The 14671-nt window shown below is 42.4% G+C and overlaps 1 protein-coding gene across 1 annotated transcript in view; it reads left to right on the top strand.

Annotated features, from left to right (window-relative positions):
- The window catches only part of LOC136886166 (hemolymph lipopolysaccharide-binding protein-like), a 56357-nt gene extending 50631 nt beyond the window's left edge, over positions 1-5726 (top strand). The window contains exon 6 of the mRNA XM_068230861.1: positions 5532-5726. Within this exon, the coding sequence (XP_068086962.1) occupies positions 5532-5677 (146 nt within the window). The 3' untranslated portion in view covers positions 5678-5726. The remainder of the gene's footprint in view (positions 1-5531) is intronic.
- Positions 5727-14671: the final 8945 nt, after the last annotated feature.

Below are 14671 nucleotides of genomic sequence, written 5' to 3'. Positions count from 1 at the left end.
AACTAGAGCATGGATAATATGCGTTCTTGTTTTGGCCTCCACATCCGTCTGCGAAGAGCCTGATACAGGTGATCGATTTATCGAAATGTACCACATCTAAAAACGAAGTAACAGCTGATGACACCTCGTTTTGCCCTCTTTCAGCCTCAGTCTTATTCCATACACAAAATTTCGGATTCTGAATACTGATATCGCTAACACACCGTGCGCAAAATGATATTTGGAGCGAATAGAACGCTTCGCCAATTGATAATTTAGGAAGCGGTTGAACCTGTTGCACATCAAAGCAGAAGAACGTTGTGTTAGCAGGTCGTTCTCTCATAAGTTTGTGAAAAGCCTGTGAGCGAATATTATCTGCTCCCATATCAGCTAGCAAACGATTCTTTTTATCACTATCTTTTTTAATCTGAAACAGCATTCGAGCGCAGTAATTTCGAACTTCCGTGGATGGTGTCCCAAAACCAATGTTGAACTGCGTACGGAAAATATTCAGAAAGAATCACTTTTTCACTTTCAGGTCCGCGGAAACACTCACCTGCGGGTAAGTAGCCCTCCATGGTGATCGAAAGTGAACGGGCATGCAAGCAAAACCACACTGTAAAGTACGATATAAAAATACCAGGACCAAGCAACAAAAGAGCGGGATAAATACAGGCTGGGAAACATTATCCTGAACATAATACGTTTTGAAACGATGCTCCTCCAGTGTCCGTAAAGCTCCGTTGAAAAACTACTTGGTGTGTTTTGTACTTGAGATTTTCAAATTATTGATCTAAATAATGCAATCACATCTTCAGACCATCGCAATCAGACCTTGTAAATATATGGATCTTACTGTTCAGCAAATGTCTACAAAGCGGAAAATCTCCGAGGACTGGAGGAAATCGTGAGTAAAGACATTATATAAAGGAAAGGACAAGGCAACAACTGAATCTCATACTGAGCGATTGCTCTAGATTATAATATCAGAAAGACTAACGAACTTCACTGACCATAAAATATAAGAGTATCAGTTCAGATTAAGAAGGAAACGATCACCTTCACATCTGGGCGGCTTAAGACACCCGAAAGGCAAATACTGTACAGTCTTCACAGACTTTAAAAAGGCATTCGACATGTTGGACAGGAACAGTATGGACCCCATGACAGAAGACAAGGCAATTGTAAAAGTCATAGGAAACTCCTATCACAAAGCAATGTAGCGATAAACGACGGGATAAGTATATCAAAAGAAATCCTTCAAACAAATTGAGTACTTCAAGGTGACCCAGTTAGTCCCTCCTGTTTAACATTGCTACATCTGACGCAGAAAATCCATTGAAAATATGAAAACGGTGTCGCTCTATATGTATGCTCATGACATGGTCCTAGGTTCGCAGACCGATAATGACCTTCAAGAAGCCTTAAACAAACTGAACATTTGAGCTGAAAACAACAAATTCGTCATAAACCAGGAAAAAGTATACATATGGTTTTTCGAAGAGGGGAAGGTTACCAACCGAAGACAAGATCTTACTAGGAACAAATACTTAGGACTAACTCTAGAGACATCAGGAACGTCATACAGGATCCACATCAGGGAAAGAGCGATAAGAGCTATGACTCTGTTCAGCGCTAAAATAGTACCAATTATCACGTACGACTTGGAACTGATCTGGGAATTTCTAGAGACAATAGAAAAAGTAAAAGTCCGCTTCCTAAAATGAGCCCTCGGAATAGCAAAAAAGCGCCCTCAAGGCTTGCGTATGAACCTGCAAGAGAAAACTGCTTCAATGAGGACTTGAGATGTCACTTAACCAGCCAAGAAAATAATTATTGACCCTCCGACGAGACAAGCGGACGAATGTAGAAGAGAATTTCTGCTCTACAGATGCCATCATTGATAGAGGATGGACAAAAGGAAACCACGACGTGCGTTCTGCACTGACAAGCCTGGCGATACGTGTATACCACCACAGAATATGCAAGAATACGAAATACCATGAACCCAACAAGGACTCTTCGTGTAGTTTGTGTGACAAATAATACTTCTCCTGTTGCAAGAATCGCAAGAGAACACTACTACATTATACCAGAGAATAAACACCCACACTTCTCTATGTGCATTTGTATGCTCTTATTAATTAATTAATCAAAAGTGCCCACATGTCTCGTCGTCAAAGTATAATAGATACGTAGTGTTCCTAACTTCGTCGTAATCGCCAAGAACTCAATGGTGTCTCTCTGTACTCGCACGTGAACAGTAATTTACAAATTGAGATGCTAACACTTCGGAGACATTGAATGAAAGTTGTGTGGCAATATCATCCATATCCCTGGTAACGACTACGGAACCTGGTGAACCTCAGACCAAGTAGTGACATCGTCGATAGTAAGATGACCAAAGCCAACTTCGCTGTTCTAATAGTCTCTGTGATGTGATCCCAGAAATGTTTTCTTCTGAACAGATGACGTCTAGACGTGAACCGCGGTGTCTTCACTTAACCCCAGGTTAACTAATCGATACATATGTGCTTGCTCTCTTCACCTTCACATCATCGACTCCCGAAGCAGTTTCTACTTTCTGGTGCGCTTGAATTTTCATATTTTTTGTGATATTTGAAGCCGTCTCCTTCCCGTTTCTTCTCAGTTATAATAAAAGAAATTGCTCGAATTTGTTGTGAATCTCACTGTGCTCCCTTTTCAGCTTCCTTATTGCAGCTACTACAATTTCCGTTTCTCTTTGAGTCAGCGACTTGCACGTTTCGGATCACTGTATTCCCAACAAGTACAGTCTGACACTATCACTCCACTGGGGTGACATTTGCACTGTGCCTTTGTGTATTTCGTTCATCGCAATTATGATTCTCATCGCTACACTTTGGCTGACTTTTGGGTGGTTCACTGGTTTGTGTTGGTTTTAGATATGTTCGTGTCTGTTATAAAATGTGCACTACGGGTGACAGATCGGGATGGGCATAGTTTCGTCAGTGGGCGTGCTCAATGAAAGTAGAAAAATTACAGATGGGAAGGAACCTCTTAGAAGACCATCGCATGAAGGAGTCTTGTTTATCTCTGATGTTACTCAGTGGAACACAGGATGGCACGTTACGATATGCAGGTGCTACCAGCACGCCGAGTGCTAGAAATCGGTGGCTGTGAGGAACCTTGACCAGATCTTTCATGTATTAAATCCTTATTTTGTTTGTCGTTCAGGACGATATTGAAATAATGAGAATGTTTCCACAGTTATAGACAGATGATCATTTCTGCGAAGTGATTGCCTCGTGTGATGATGTACATAGCTACAACGGCATTTCTCTTGCCTTACACAAAGTTACTGATGAAACGGGAATCATTAGCACCAGTTACACATTACAAGATCTCGAACTGTTAAGTGTTAAATACTATCTCTCAGTGAATGGATCATTTGCACTATGAAAACCATGTTTTCTCCATAGTATGTATTAAAGACTATTAACATACATACAAAATCATTATAGACTGTTATGCCTTTCAGCGTTCAGTACTTCCAGGGGTAACGACTATCTGTCGTTTCATAAATACATTAACATGTGTGGTTCTTATTTCCAATTACTTGTCGTACAGCACTAGTCGTTTATAATGTTGTGAGTTTCTGACAGCACGGCGCGATTCTTACTAAGTGGACATTTTAGGTCAACAGATGTATAAAAAGGCAGTGCCACAACTTCTTCAGACGACAGTGCTCCAGGCATAGTGGATTTGATCTTGGTTTGAGGAGCATCAGCATGTACTTCAACTTCTTCTCTGGCCTATTCAATCACTCGAACCACTGTGGTACGTTACAGCGACAAGACTTCATCGTCTCTGAGGCAGCTCGGTCAATATTTCATGTCGGCATTTGTTACTTATTACTATTTTCAGTTATTGGGTGGTGGTAAGGAGGTATTTGTATTTTATGAGGAACTAAAATTGGGCAGCCATCAAGTAATGGAGCAAAAGTACGAAAAGGGTCGACACTTCGAGAGATGAAGGTATCGGCTAAAGAAAGGGAAGGGGGAGATGCAAGTCTCGTCAGGTATCGAAAATGTAATATCGCCGTGGTCGGACAAGAACGAGAGTTAACCAAGGATAGATGAAAGTGAGGAGCCTGAAAAAATTATGTGGAAGTAATGCCAGGACTCAGCTAACTTCCCCACGGTCACTAAGTCACGCTCCAAAATGAAGAGCTCCTGGGGCGCATTTTTTTATCCTCTTACGATTGGCAGGGAATACCATGGATGTATTCTATGGTCCCTACCCACGGGGTCGTACTTATCGGGAAAATAAAACATCAATGTTGTCGCAACCTCAAAACACACGGAAAAGAATTACGAAACTTGAAAATGTTGAAAATATACCGAAAGCGATGACTGTGTCTTATAAGGGACAAACTATTTATTAATAGAATTGAAAGAATAAGTATAACAAATCAGAATAGAAATACCGCGGTGCGTAATGATAGGGAATACAATTCAATACAGAAGAGCGGAACAGAATGTGGGAATGCACGTAATAGAGTACAGGTGCAGGAAGAAGTTGACTGGCAGCACACGGCGTATCGCCATGAAGTACCAGCTTCGAAACATCAAAGTTATCGGATTTAAGACTGGAGCACGAGATGACATCCAAGACTTCGTTATAAATTTCCACAAAGTGCTTCAGCTGCCTGTGAAAAGCGTAGATAAAATTGACATCGCTCCAATTCGTGGATCTGTGAACATATTCCGATCTCATTTACACGGACCTGGTTGACTTCATGATAGCAATATGTAATACCAGTTTGACGAACCGCTCACGTGGTAAGTTGTTGCCATCAATAGAACATCAGTGAATATTGTTTTAATAGGAATACCACTGGGAGACCATCCTCTATTAACAAAATCAGAAGCGGTCCGGCACTTCTAAAAATTGAAGGTACCGGAAAGATAGAGAATCCCCACGACGGTCGTGATTATGAAAGAATCCCAAGGCCGTCGGTGTCGGACTAGAACAAGTGTTGACCCAGAGAGGTCGCACAAGAAAGATAAGAGAGAGGAGCCTGACAAGAATTTAGTGGGGAAAATGCCAGGCTCAGCTAGAGGAACCGTGGTCGTCAAACCACGGTCTCAAGTGAGATCCAGTGGTTGACCTTTTAGTGTCCTCTTACGGCAAACAGGGGATAACGTGGATGCTCTTCTAACTCCCATATCTACTGCGGGTCCTGAAGGCTGAGGTTCGAATCCCGCTCTATACTGGGTTGATATTTTCATCCAGAAATGCGCGTGTTGTCAGGAAGTCCATCTGGCCGTAAATCTGAGGCGAAAACCAAAATGAGTCTGGGGTGTTCCAGTGACCTCGGAAATAACTGGGATAATCTGAAGAAAAATAAAGTATTATGGATCGAGTGTACGACACTTATGTCCTGTGTTTCCAGGTGAGCCTGTTCCCAGCAGTTGGTGGCTGCAGTGACCTCGGAAATAACTGGGATAATCTGAATAAAGATAAAGTGTTATGGATCTACTGTACGACACTTATGTCCTGTGTTTCAGGTGAGCCTGTTCCCAGCAGTTGGTGGCTGGCTGGTTTCCCGGAAAACAGTGCTGGTAGGAAGTGCGCCCTAACTGTCGGGCCAGCTCTGCTGCTGAACTACTATTGTGCTAATCTCCGGCGCTTCATCTGCGAGATCCCGCTGTGAACAGATCTCATGTACAGTGTTGATATATAAAAAGGATACTTGTAATTTACTCGTGACGTTCTTTCTCCTGTTTCAACACTAACTACACGGAAACTTTACAGAACAACGAGGTCATCAGTCGTGTATGTTCAACGTTCCCTTAAAAACAACAAGGTAATCAGACATCTAATGTTCTACCTTTCTTTAAAACATCAAGGTCATCGGACATGTAATGTTCTACATTCCGTTAGAAACAACAAGGTCATCAGACATGCCATGTTCTATATTCTGTTAGAAACAGCAATGTCGTGAGACATGTAATGTTCTACCTTCCCTAAAAACAACAAGGTCATCAGACATGTTATGTTCTATATTCTATTAGAAACAACAAGGTCATGGGACATGTAATGTTCTGCCTTCCCTTAAAAACAAAAAGGCCATCAGACATGTAATATTCTGCCTTCCCTAAAAACAACAAGGTCATCAGACATGTCATGTTCTATATTCTGTTAGGAACAACAAAGTCATGGGACATGTAATGTTCTGCCTTCCCTTAAAAACAAAAAGGCCATCAGACATGTAATGTTCTACCTTCCCTAAAAACAACAAGGCCATCAGACATGTCATTTTCTATATTCTGTTAGAAACAACAAAGTCGTGAGACATGTAATGTTCTACCTTCCCTAAAAACAACAAGGTCATCAGACATGTCATGTTCTATATTCTATTAGAAACAACAAGGTCATGGGACATGTAGTGTTCTGCCTTCCCTTAAAAACAAAAAGGCCATCAGACATGTAATGTTCTACCTTCCCTAAAAACAACAAGGCCATCAGACATGTCATGTTCTACATTCTGTTAGAAACAACAATGTCGTGAGACATGTAATGTTCTACCTTCCCTAAAAACAACAAGGTCATCAGACATGTGATATTCTATATTCTGTTAGAAACAACAATGTCGTGAGACATGTAATGTTCTACCTTCCCTAAAAACAACAAGGTCATCAGACATGTGATATTCTACATTCTGTTAGAAACAACAATGTCATGAGACATGTAATGTTCTACCTTCCCTTAAAAACAACAAGGTCATCAGACATGTCATGTTCTATATTCTGTTAGAAACAACAAGGTCATGGGTCATGTAATGTTCTGCCTTCCCTTAAAAACAAAAAGGCCATCAGACATGTAATGTTCTACCTTCCTTAAAAACAACAAGGTCATCAGACATGTGATATTCTATATTCTGTTAGAAACAACAATGTCGTGAGACATGTAATGTTCTACCTTCCTTTAAAAACAACAAGGCCATCAGACATGTCATGTTCTATATTCCGTTAGAAACAACAAGGTCATGGGACATCTAAAGTTGTACCATTCCTTAAATACAACAATGTCATCAGGCATGCAATTATCTACGTCCCTTAAGAACAACAAGGTCATCACACGCATAATGTTCTTCCTTCCTTTAAAACAACAAGGTCACTAGACACGTAATTTTCAACCTTCCCTTAAAAACGACAAAGTTATGAGACATGTAATGTTCTACCTTCCCTTAAAAACAACAAGGTCATCAGAAATGTAATGTTCTACCAACCTTTAAAAACAACATGGTCACCAGACACATAATGTTCTACCTTCCCTGAAAATCATCAAGGTCATCAGTCACGTAAAGTTCAGCTTTCCCTTAAAAACAACAAAGTTATGAGACGTGTAATCGGTTACCTTCTTTCATAAAATACAAGGCCATCTGGCATATGTAGTGGGCACTGAGGTTTCACACCATTGTTGATAGAAGTGTGCAAGTGTGGTTTTCTCTACTGTCTCTCGACTCGTTCGACACTTTACTCAGGGACCGTCATCATTCTGAGCTCAAATGCAGAGCTGATAGTCTACTTACAGCGATGAAACGACTGCGAACAGAGCGGCATTCAGTAAAGATCTCCATGAATTTGAACGTAATACACGAACCGGAAAACGCATGAGAGACATGAAGTCCCCGCAATCCCCCCTGTTTTATGGTGAAAATACCACCAGGTACCGTTCTAAGACATTCCCAGGTAAAAATAAAACACGGCGACTAAGTGCTACTGTCGAGGAGCAGCCTCCTGAATTGTGACCCACGGCAGACCGTCACACACGTCAAGAAACCTCGCTCATCGAAGGCCCGCAAAAGTCTCCCATTATCCATCCCTACAGGCAGCTTTCAGAGGCCATTTGTTGGGCATAATCTTTACCTGGCTTGGCAATTGGAATCCCAGTGCCCTTACGCCATATGCTGTTGATCAGTCACTCAAATGGTTAAGGAATTTGTACGGCCCAGGAGACGCTTTGCTGCACTCCCCAAGTCCATCTCCATGAAGGGCGCCTGAGATGCTGTGCCACAATCTCGCGCTTTATAGCCAAAACTGAACATACCTGCCGAAAGTGACGGGAGATGCAGATGAGTAGGTGAATTGTGTACTCCGACGATACGCGGGAGTTCTGCCCACACTTGCGACGATGGAGTACGTGCCGTCACGGAAGACACATACTATACCTGCCATCTCGAATCCTTTAGGCCGTAGGTGTTTAATTACTATTTGTTTGGTCATCTGACTAATTGCGAGAGATGCCGGAGGAGGAAACACTTGTTTGTTCTGCCGCAGTCGCAATTCCCAGCGTGGTTTTCAACAGATCCGCAGTCACTTGGCGTTTGGAAAATTACGGCCAGTTTTCCCATGAGGTGGGCCGTGTTTCGGCACTTCGGACTATCTTTGTTATCGCCAAATGGTCACGATCCATTTGGTGTGGTGATGTTATCTGAGACTGCGTTACATTGAAGAGCTAGGGAAGGAACACAACTGGAAAGTACTCCAGTGTAACTACGGGGGATCCAAGACGAATTACGTACTTCAGGTTTCAAGACAAAAATAGCACAACCTAAATTCAGCAAATTGCCTGCATCACTGAAATCTGCAGGACTCCCAAAGTGAGGGCTGGTGCTGTTCAATGATGAAAGAGATGAAATAATTCTACTTTCCTACTTAAAACGAAGTTAGAACTGTTGGTCTTGTCGTTCCGTTTTCCTGCCACTTACTGACTCAGTTGGTTCCATGGAGCCTTGAGGAACCTGAGGAAGCCTTTCCTTGACCATCAGGTAGACAGTGGTCAGGCGGGAGAATTATATTTCCTTTTTGGGTTGATGTGGTTAGGCTTGAGTAAACAGGTGCTGAGATGCACAGTTCCACTGACTGAACTCTCGGAATGTTCTCGTTAGAGGAATTTTGTACCGTCTTTTTGACATTGAACATTGCTGGGTTTAGGATGTTTCTCTATCAGTAAGCTTACAGACTTCCACTCTGCAGCTTTCCTACAGCCTCTTGAGCTTCTGCGGGGCAACGTACGTCTGACACTAAAAGGGCACTCTTCAATTTTTTTGGCATAGCAATAGTCAAATGGCAGAATTAACGGCCTGTTTGGGTCACAACCGCTGTGGGTGGAGGCGATTGATAACAACCAAGTTAATCCTACCTTTCGTAAGAGGCGACTAAAAGGAGCCCTAGAGGTTCTTGATTTGGGATCGCTGGTTGACGACCATTGCACACTTAGCTGAGTTCTAGCACTGCTTCAACTTACTTTAGGAACTCTCCTCACTTTCATCTGTCATACCCACCTTCATTGGCCAACACTAGTTCTTTTCTGACCCCTTAGGTATTAGGTATCAGGGCATGCGGTGTGTTTCATTTTCAAGGCTTCGTGGCCCGTGTCTTTCTTTCGCTGATACCTTCATTGTTCCACATTATCAGTTTAACTTCTGTTTAGTGTTAATAGAGGGTGGTTAAATTAAAACCACCTCCACCACCACCACCACCACGACAACCACAACCACCACCACCACCACACCCACCACCTCCAACACCACAAACTACACCACCACCACCACCACCACCACCCCATGAAGCACAGTTTCCACGCTTATTACAGATGGAGGATTGTTGTGTGTCGTTATTGTAACAAAAGTAAAACCAACGTCTTCTACTTCAGCACTGACTTTCTGTCGGATTGTCACTGAAGAATTAGTGAACCTGAACGTACAGCCAAATGTTACTTTGCTCTTCTTAAAATGGTTCATCTTGAGCAGATGCCGAAGTAGAGCTTTACGGTGGTTTTTGGGGAACTGTGATCAGAGACACATTTCGGACAGAGGTTTAACCAGCCCGAAAACTCGGTTCTGACGGATATTTCACTTTAACTTCTGCTTAACGTGTCCGAAGGCAGTGACTTCTATCTGAAGCATCATTGTTTTCGGAAGCAGTTTCTAATGTATTTACAGTCACGTCGTGCCTTTTCAGTTTCTGGAAAGTCCGATTTTGTCCGAGTGTACAGTTTTCAGCATTCCCAGCAAAGACGACACATCACATGACACAGGGGGTGATATTAGCACTACGCCCTGAACCATTAGTCTCTTGGAAACCGTGGATTTTATTACTCTCAGTGGAACACAGCTGTTTTCTAGCGGGATCGCCTATAATATTGTAGGTCTAGACCCACCTCCTAGTTGAAGACAAGCAGATGATCTTGCTTTGCCGAGCAACAGGATCATCTTCCGCCAAAGAGCAAACAGCGACCCCAGAAACTACTGCGATATTCTGAAGAGAGGAAAATTGCATGGATCTACTGTGCGACTCTTTGTGGCGGTCTGGTGAGCCGGATAACAGAGCAGCTCCTCAGGGCTGCGGTCTCGATCTTTAGCCTTCATTTTCGTTTTTCACAAGATAATCTCTGACATCTGGGGTCTTTGTGTCGCTGTGATGAATTGTTACATATTTCTATTTAAATGGAAACAATTAATTTTTATGAATTCAACCTTGTCCGTCTCAGTAAGAGAGAATGTATAAACAGCAGACAGGTCCTAAATACTTTCAAAGTTACTTTTTCGCTAAATAGCAAACGGTACTTTCTGCGAGATTCCTCTGCAAGCAACACATCTCCTCAGAACTAATAACAGCTCAGTTTGTAATGAAGTACACATGTCTTGAGCTTTCCGCCTGTAAATTGTTTAAAACTGGTGTCACGTTTCTCTGTAGGAAAATCAAAGTTTCGCTCTGTACGTCTCTCAATCACGGCCGTCCATCATCGGTCTCGTGACTGACTAAGATCAATGTTCTAGCTGTGAGGCGTTGAACACTTGCTCGTAGGCCTGAGAGGAAGGCTGTTATGCTACCGTATTGAGGTGTGGTGTGTAAGGTGCCCGTGTATTGTGCGACGTGTGGGCGATAGAGTGGTCCTTAAAACCCCTACTTACCAGTATTGACACTGACACCTGCACTGTGGATAGGTAACAGTCCGACCATCCATTCTAATCTTACATCGCAGACTGCGTGGTTGTATGTAAACATTGCCTGACTATCCACCCATTACTCACATCGCGGCCTTCATCTTGGCCAGGTAACATCGCCTGGCCGTCCATCCACATCTTACATCACAGCCTGTACAATTACTATGTAAAGTTGGCTGGCATCCACCCATACTTCACATCACAACCTGCACGGTTACTACGTGACATCTTCTGGCCATCCATCCCAACTTCATGTCACTGCCGGCACATTTGCTAGGTGAGAATTTTTGGTCATCCACCATACTCTACATCACAGGCGGTACAGTTTCTTTGTAACACTCTCTGGCCATCCATTCATACTTCACATCACAGCCTGTACGGTGGCTAGGTAACATTTTGTGACCATCCATCCATACCTTATATCACAGACTGCACTGTTGCCAGGTAACACTCTCAGGCCATCCATCCATACTCCATACCACAGCCTGTACAATTTCTTGGTAATATTTTCTCGCCATCAACACATATTCCACATCACAGGCTGTAAATTTCTTCGTAACATTATCTGGACATGCATCCATACTTCACGTCAAATCCTGCATTGTTGCTAGGTGACATTATCTGGCCATCCAGCCATATTCCACATCACAGCCCATGCAGTGTGGCCGTCAACCAATACTTCACATCACAGCTTTCATGTTTAGTATTTAATATTTTCTGGCCATCCATCGATACCTTACACCAGAGCCTGCACGGTTGCCAGGTAACCTTGTCCGGTCATCCACCCATACTTCAGATCAGAGCCTGCACAGTAACGGGCGATCAACCCATACTTCATATCACAGATTTAATGCTTGGTAGGTAACATATTCTGCTCATAAATTCTCAGCCTGCACGTTTGTTAGGCAACATTGTCCAGCCATCCATCCATACTTCATAACACAGCCTGTATTACACTAGGTAACAATTTCTGGCCGTCTATCCGTAGTTTACCTCACAGCCTGTACTGTTACTATGTAACATTTCCTGACCATCTATCCATAGTTCACATCGCAGCCTGCAAAGGTACTATGTAACATTGTCTGGCAAACCAACCATAATTCACATTATAGCCTTCGAGTTTGGTAGGTAATATTTTCTGGCCATCCATCGATACTCCACATCACAGCCTTCACGTTTGGCAGGTAATATTTTCTGGCCATACTTCCATAACTAACATCACAGCCTGCACCGTTAGTAGACAACATTGTCTGGTCATCCATCCATACTTCACATCACTGCCTGTAGAGATTCTTGGTAACCTTTTCTGGCCAACCACCCATACGTCACATCACATCCAGCATGGTGGCCAGGTATTATTGTCTGGCCATCCCCTATACTTCACATCACGGCCTTAATATTTGCTACGTAACATTTTCTGGCCATCCATTCATCGTAATACCACAGCGTGCACGGTTGTTTGGAAACATTGCCCGGTCATCCACCATACTCCACATCACAGCCTGTACACTTTCTCTGTAACATCGTCTGGCCATGCATTCATACTTCACAACACAGCTTGTATAATTTCTAGGTAACATTGTCTGTCCATGCATTCATACTTCACAACAAAGTCCGTACAATTTCTGGGTAACATTGTCTGCCCATTCATTCATACTTCACAACACAGCCTGAACTATTTCTAGGTAACATTGTCTGTCCATTCCTTCATACTTCACAACACAGCCTGTACAGTTTCTGGGTAACATTGTCTGGTCATGCAATCATACTTCACAACACAGCCTGCACAGTTACTACTGCATATTGTCTGGACATCCATCCATACCTTGCATCACAGCCTGCAAGTTTGCCATGTAATATTGGATGGCCATCCATCCACACATCACATTACAATCTGCGTTGTTCCTAGGTAAAATTGTCTGAGCATCCATCCATACTTCATATCACAGCTTCCATGTCTTGTAGGTAACAATTTCTGGCCATTCGTCCATCCTTCATACCATAGCTTCCGCGGTTACCACGTTACATTCTCGGGCCATCAACGCATACTTCACATCACAACCTTCAATTTTGTAGGTAATACTTCCTGGCCATGCATCCATACCTTACATCACAGCAAGAATTGATGATGATGCTTGTTGTTTAAAGGGGCCTAACAGCGAAGGTCATCGGCCCACAGCAAGAATTGTTACTGGGTAAAATCACCTGGCCATCCAAACATACTTCACATCACAGCCTGCGCAGTTACTGATAACTATGTCTGGCCATCAACCCATAGTTAAAAGCACATCCTTATTGTCTTCCAGGTGACATTTTACGGCCCTCCACCCATACCTTACATCACAGTCTGCACGGTTACTAGGTAACAGTTTATGCCATCAATCCATACCCCACATCACAGCCTGCAAGTTTGCTAGGTAACATTGTCTTGCAATCCATCAACACTTCACATCACAGCCTGTACAGCTGCTAGAGTTACGCATTTGTCGACTTATTTCTGATGATCTCCGGCCATAAGACTTTTATGTCCAAAGAAAGTACGAATATAATTTTTAAAGGTAAACAACTCCATCTTGAGCTAACACGATACATATGTTTATTATTATCATCTTTATTATTAATACTTGGAATTAACTCTCCGGTGGTCGCGCGAAAGAAAGTAACGTCAGTGGTCGCGCGGATCACAATTGCGATCCATACTTTCTTTGTGATATGAGACTGTTCTGTGCTACTTATTCAATGAATATGATTGTGCATTGTGAAAAGAACTCTATTTTCTGTACAGTGTAATATTATTATGTGTGCACTTATAAGAGACACCTGAAAAATTACTGGCATTGTGATTTGTCTCACTCACTCCCTCCATTACCTTCCTCAATGTCTGGTTCATAGATTTATTTTCTCACAGTCATCCAATTTGCTCCTATATACCAATAAACTCATGACACGGTGCTTAGGAACTGAGATTAGACACTGTAATAAGATACGAACAAAGTCAAAAGAAGTCACGCTAGTGGTCGTACTGATCACAGTTGTGATGCACAGGAATAAATTGTTTTATAACGCAACGGCCATCAGTCAAGGGTTAGCAGACTCCTGCGTGTCAGAGAGGGGTCGAGGTGTGAGGAAGGTACACAGATGCTCAAGGTCAACAGTCATAACAAACTGTTACCCATAACCTTCGAACATTCGTCTGAAATGAAATATGTTTGAGTGATATAGCAAAATGCCTACATTCACGCTTAATAGTTAATAAGTAATATTTTATGGCCATCAATCCATACCTTACATCACTGCATGCTCGTTTACCTACTAACTTTGTCTGGCATTCAATACATACTTCACATCACAGCCTGTACAGTTGCTTTAGTTACACAACAGGTTCACGTTATGAGCCCAAAATCAAACTGAAGTGTAGGCGAACAATCGAACTCCTTGAAAACACTAGTTGGGCTCGTGGCCCGACGATACACAGGCTAACTACTGAGGTGACTAGCTGGAGAAAATCATTACGTCACAGAATTTAAAGATTGAAAAGGTTACATAATTCTAGTCACCTCAAAATCAACATGAGAGGGAAGTCGAGAGAGTAACTCATTCTCTATGCCCTAATGAAGTTTAAGTTATATACAGCTGTTAGAAATTTCCTTTAGAAGTAGAACTTAACAATTTATGATACATTATTCAATTCCG

This window comes from Anabrus simplex, chromosome X (assembly GCF_040414725.1).
Source record: "Anabrus simplex isolate iqAnaSimp1 chromosome X, ASM4041472v1, whole genome shotgun sequence".
NCBI classification, from domain to species: Eukaryota; Metazoa; Arthropoda; class Insecta; order Orthoptera; family Tettigoniidae; genus Anabrus; species Anabrus simplex.
The sequence above is the reverse complement of the archived record's forward strand: the minus strand, read 5'-3'. Positions and strand labels throughout refer to the sequence as shown.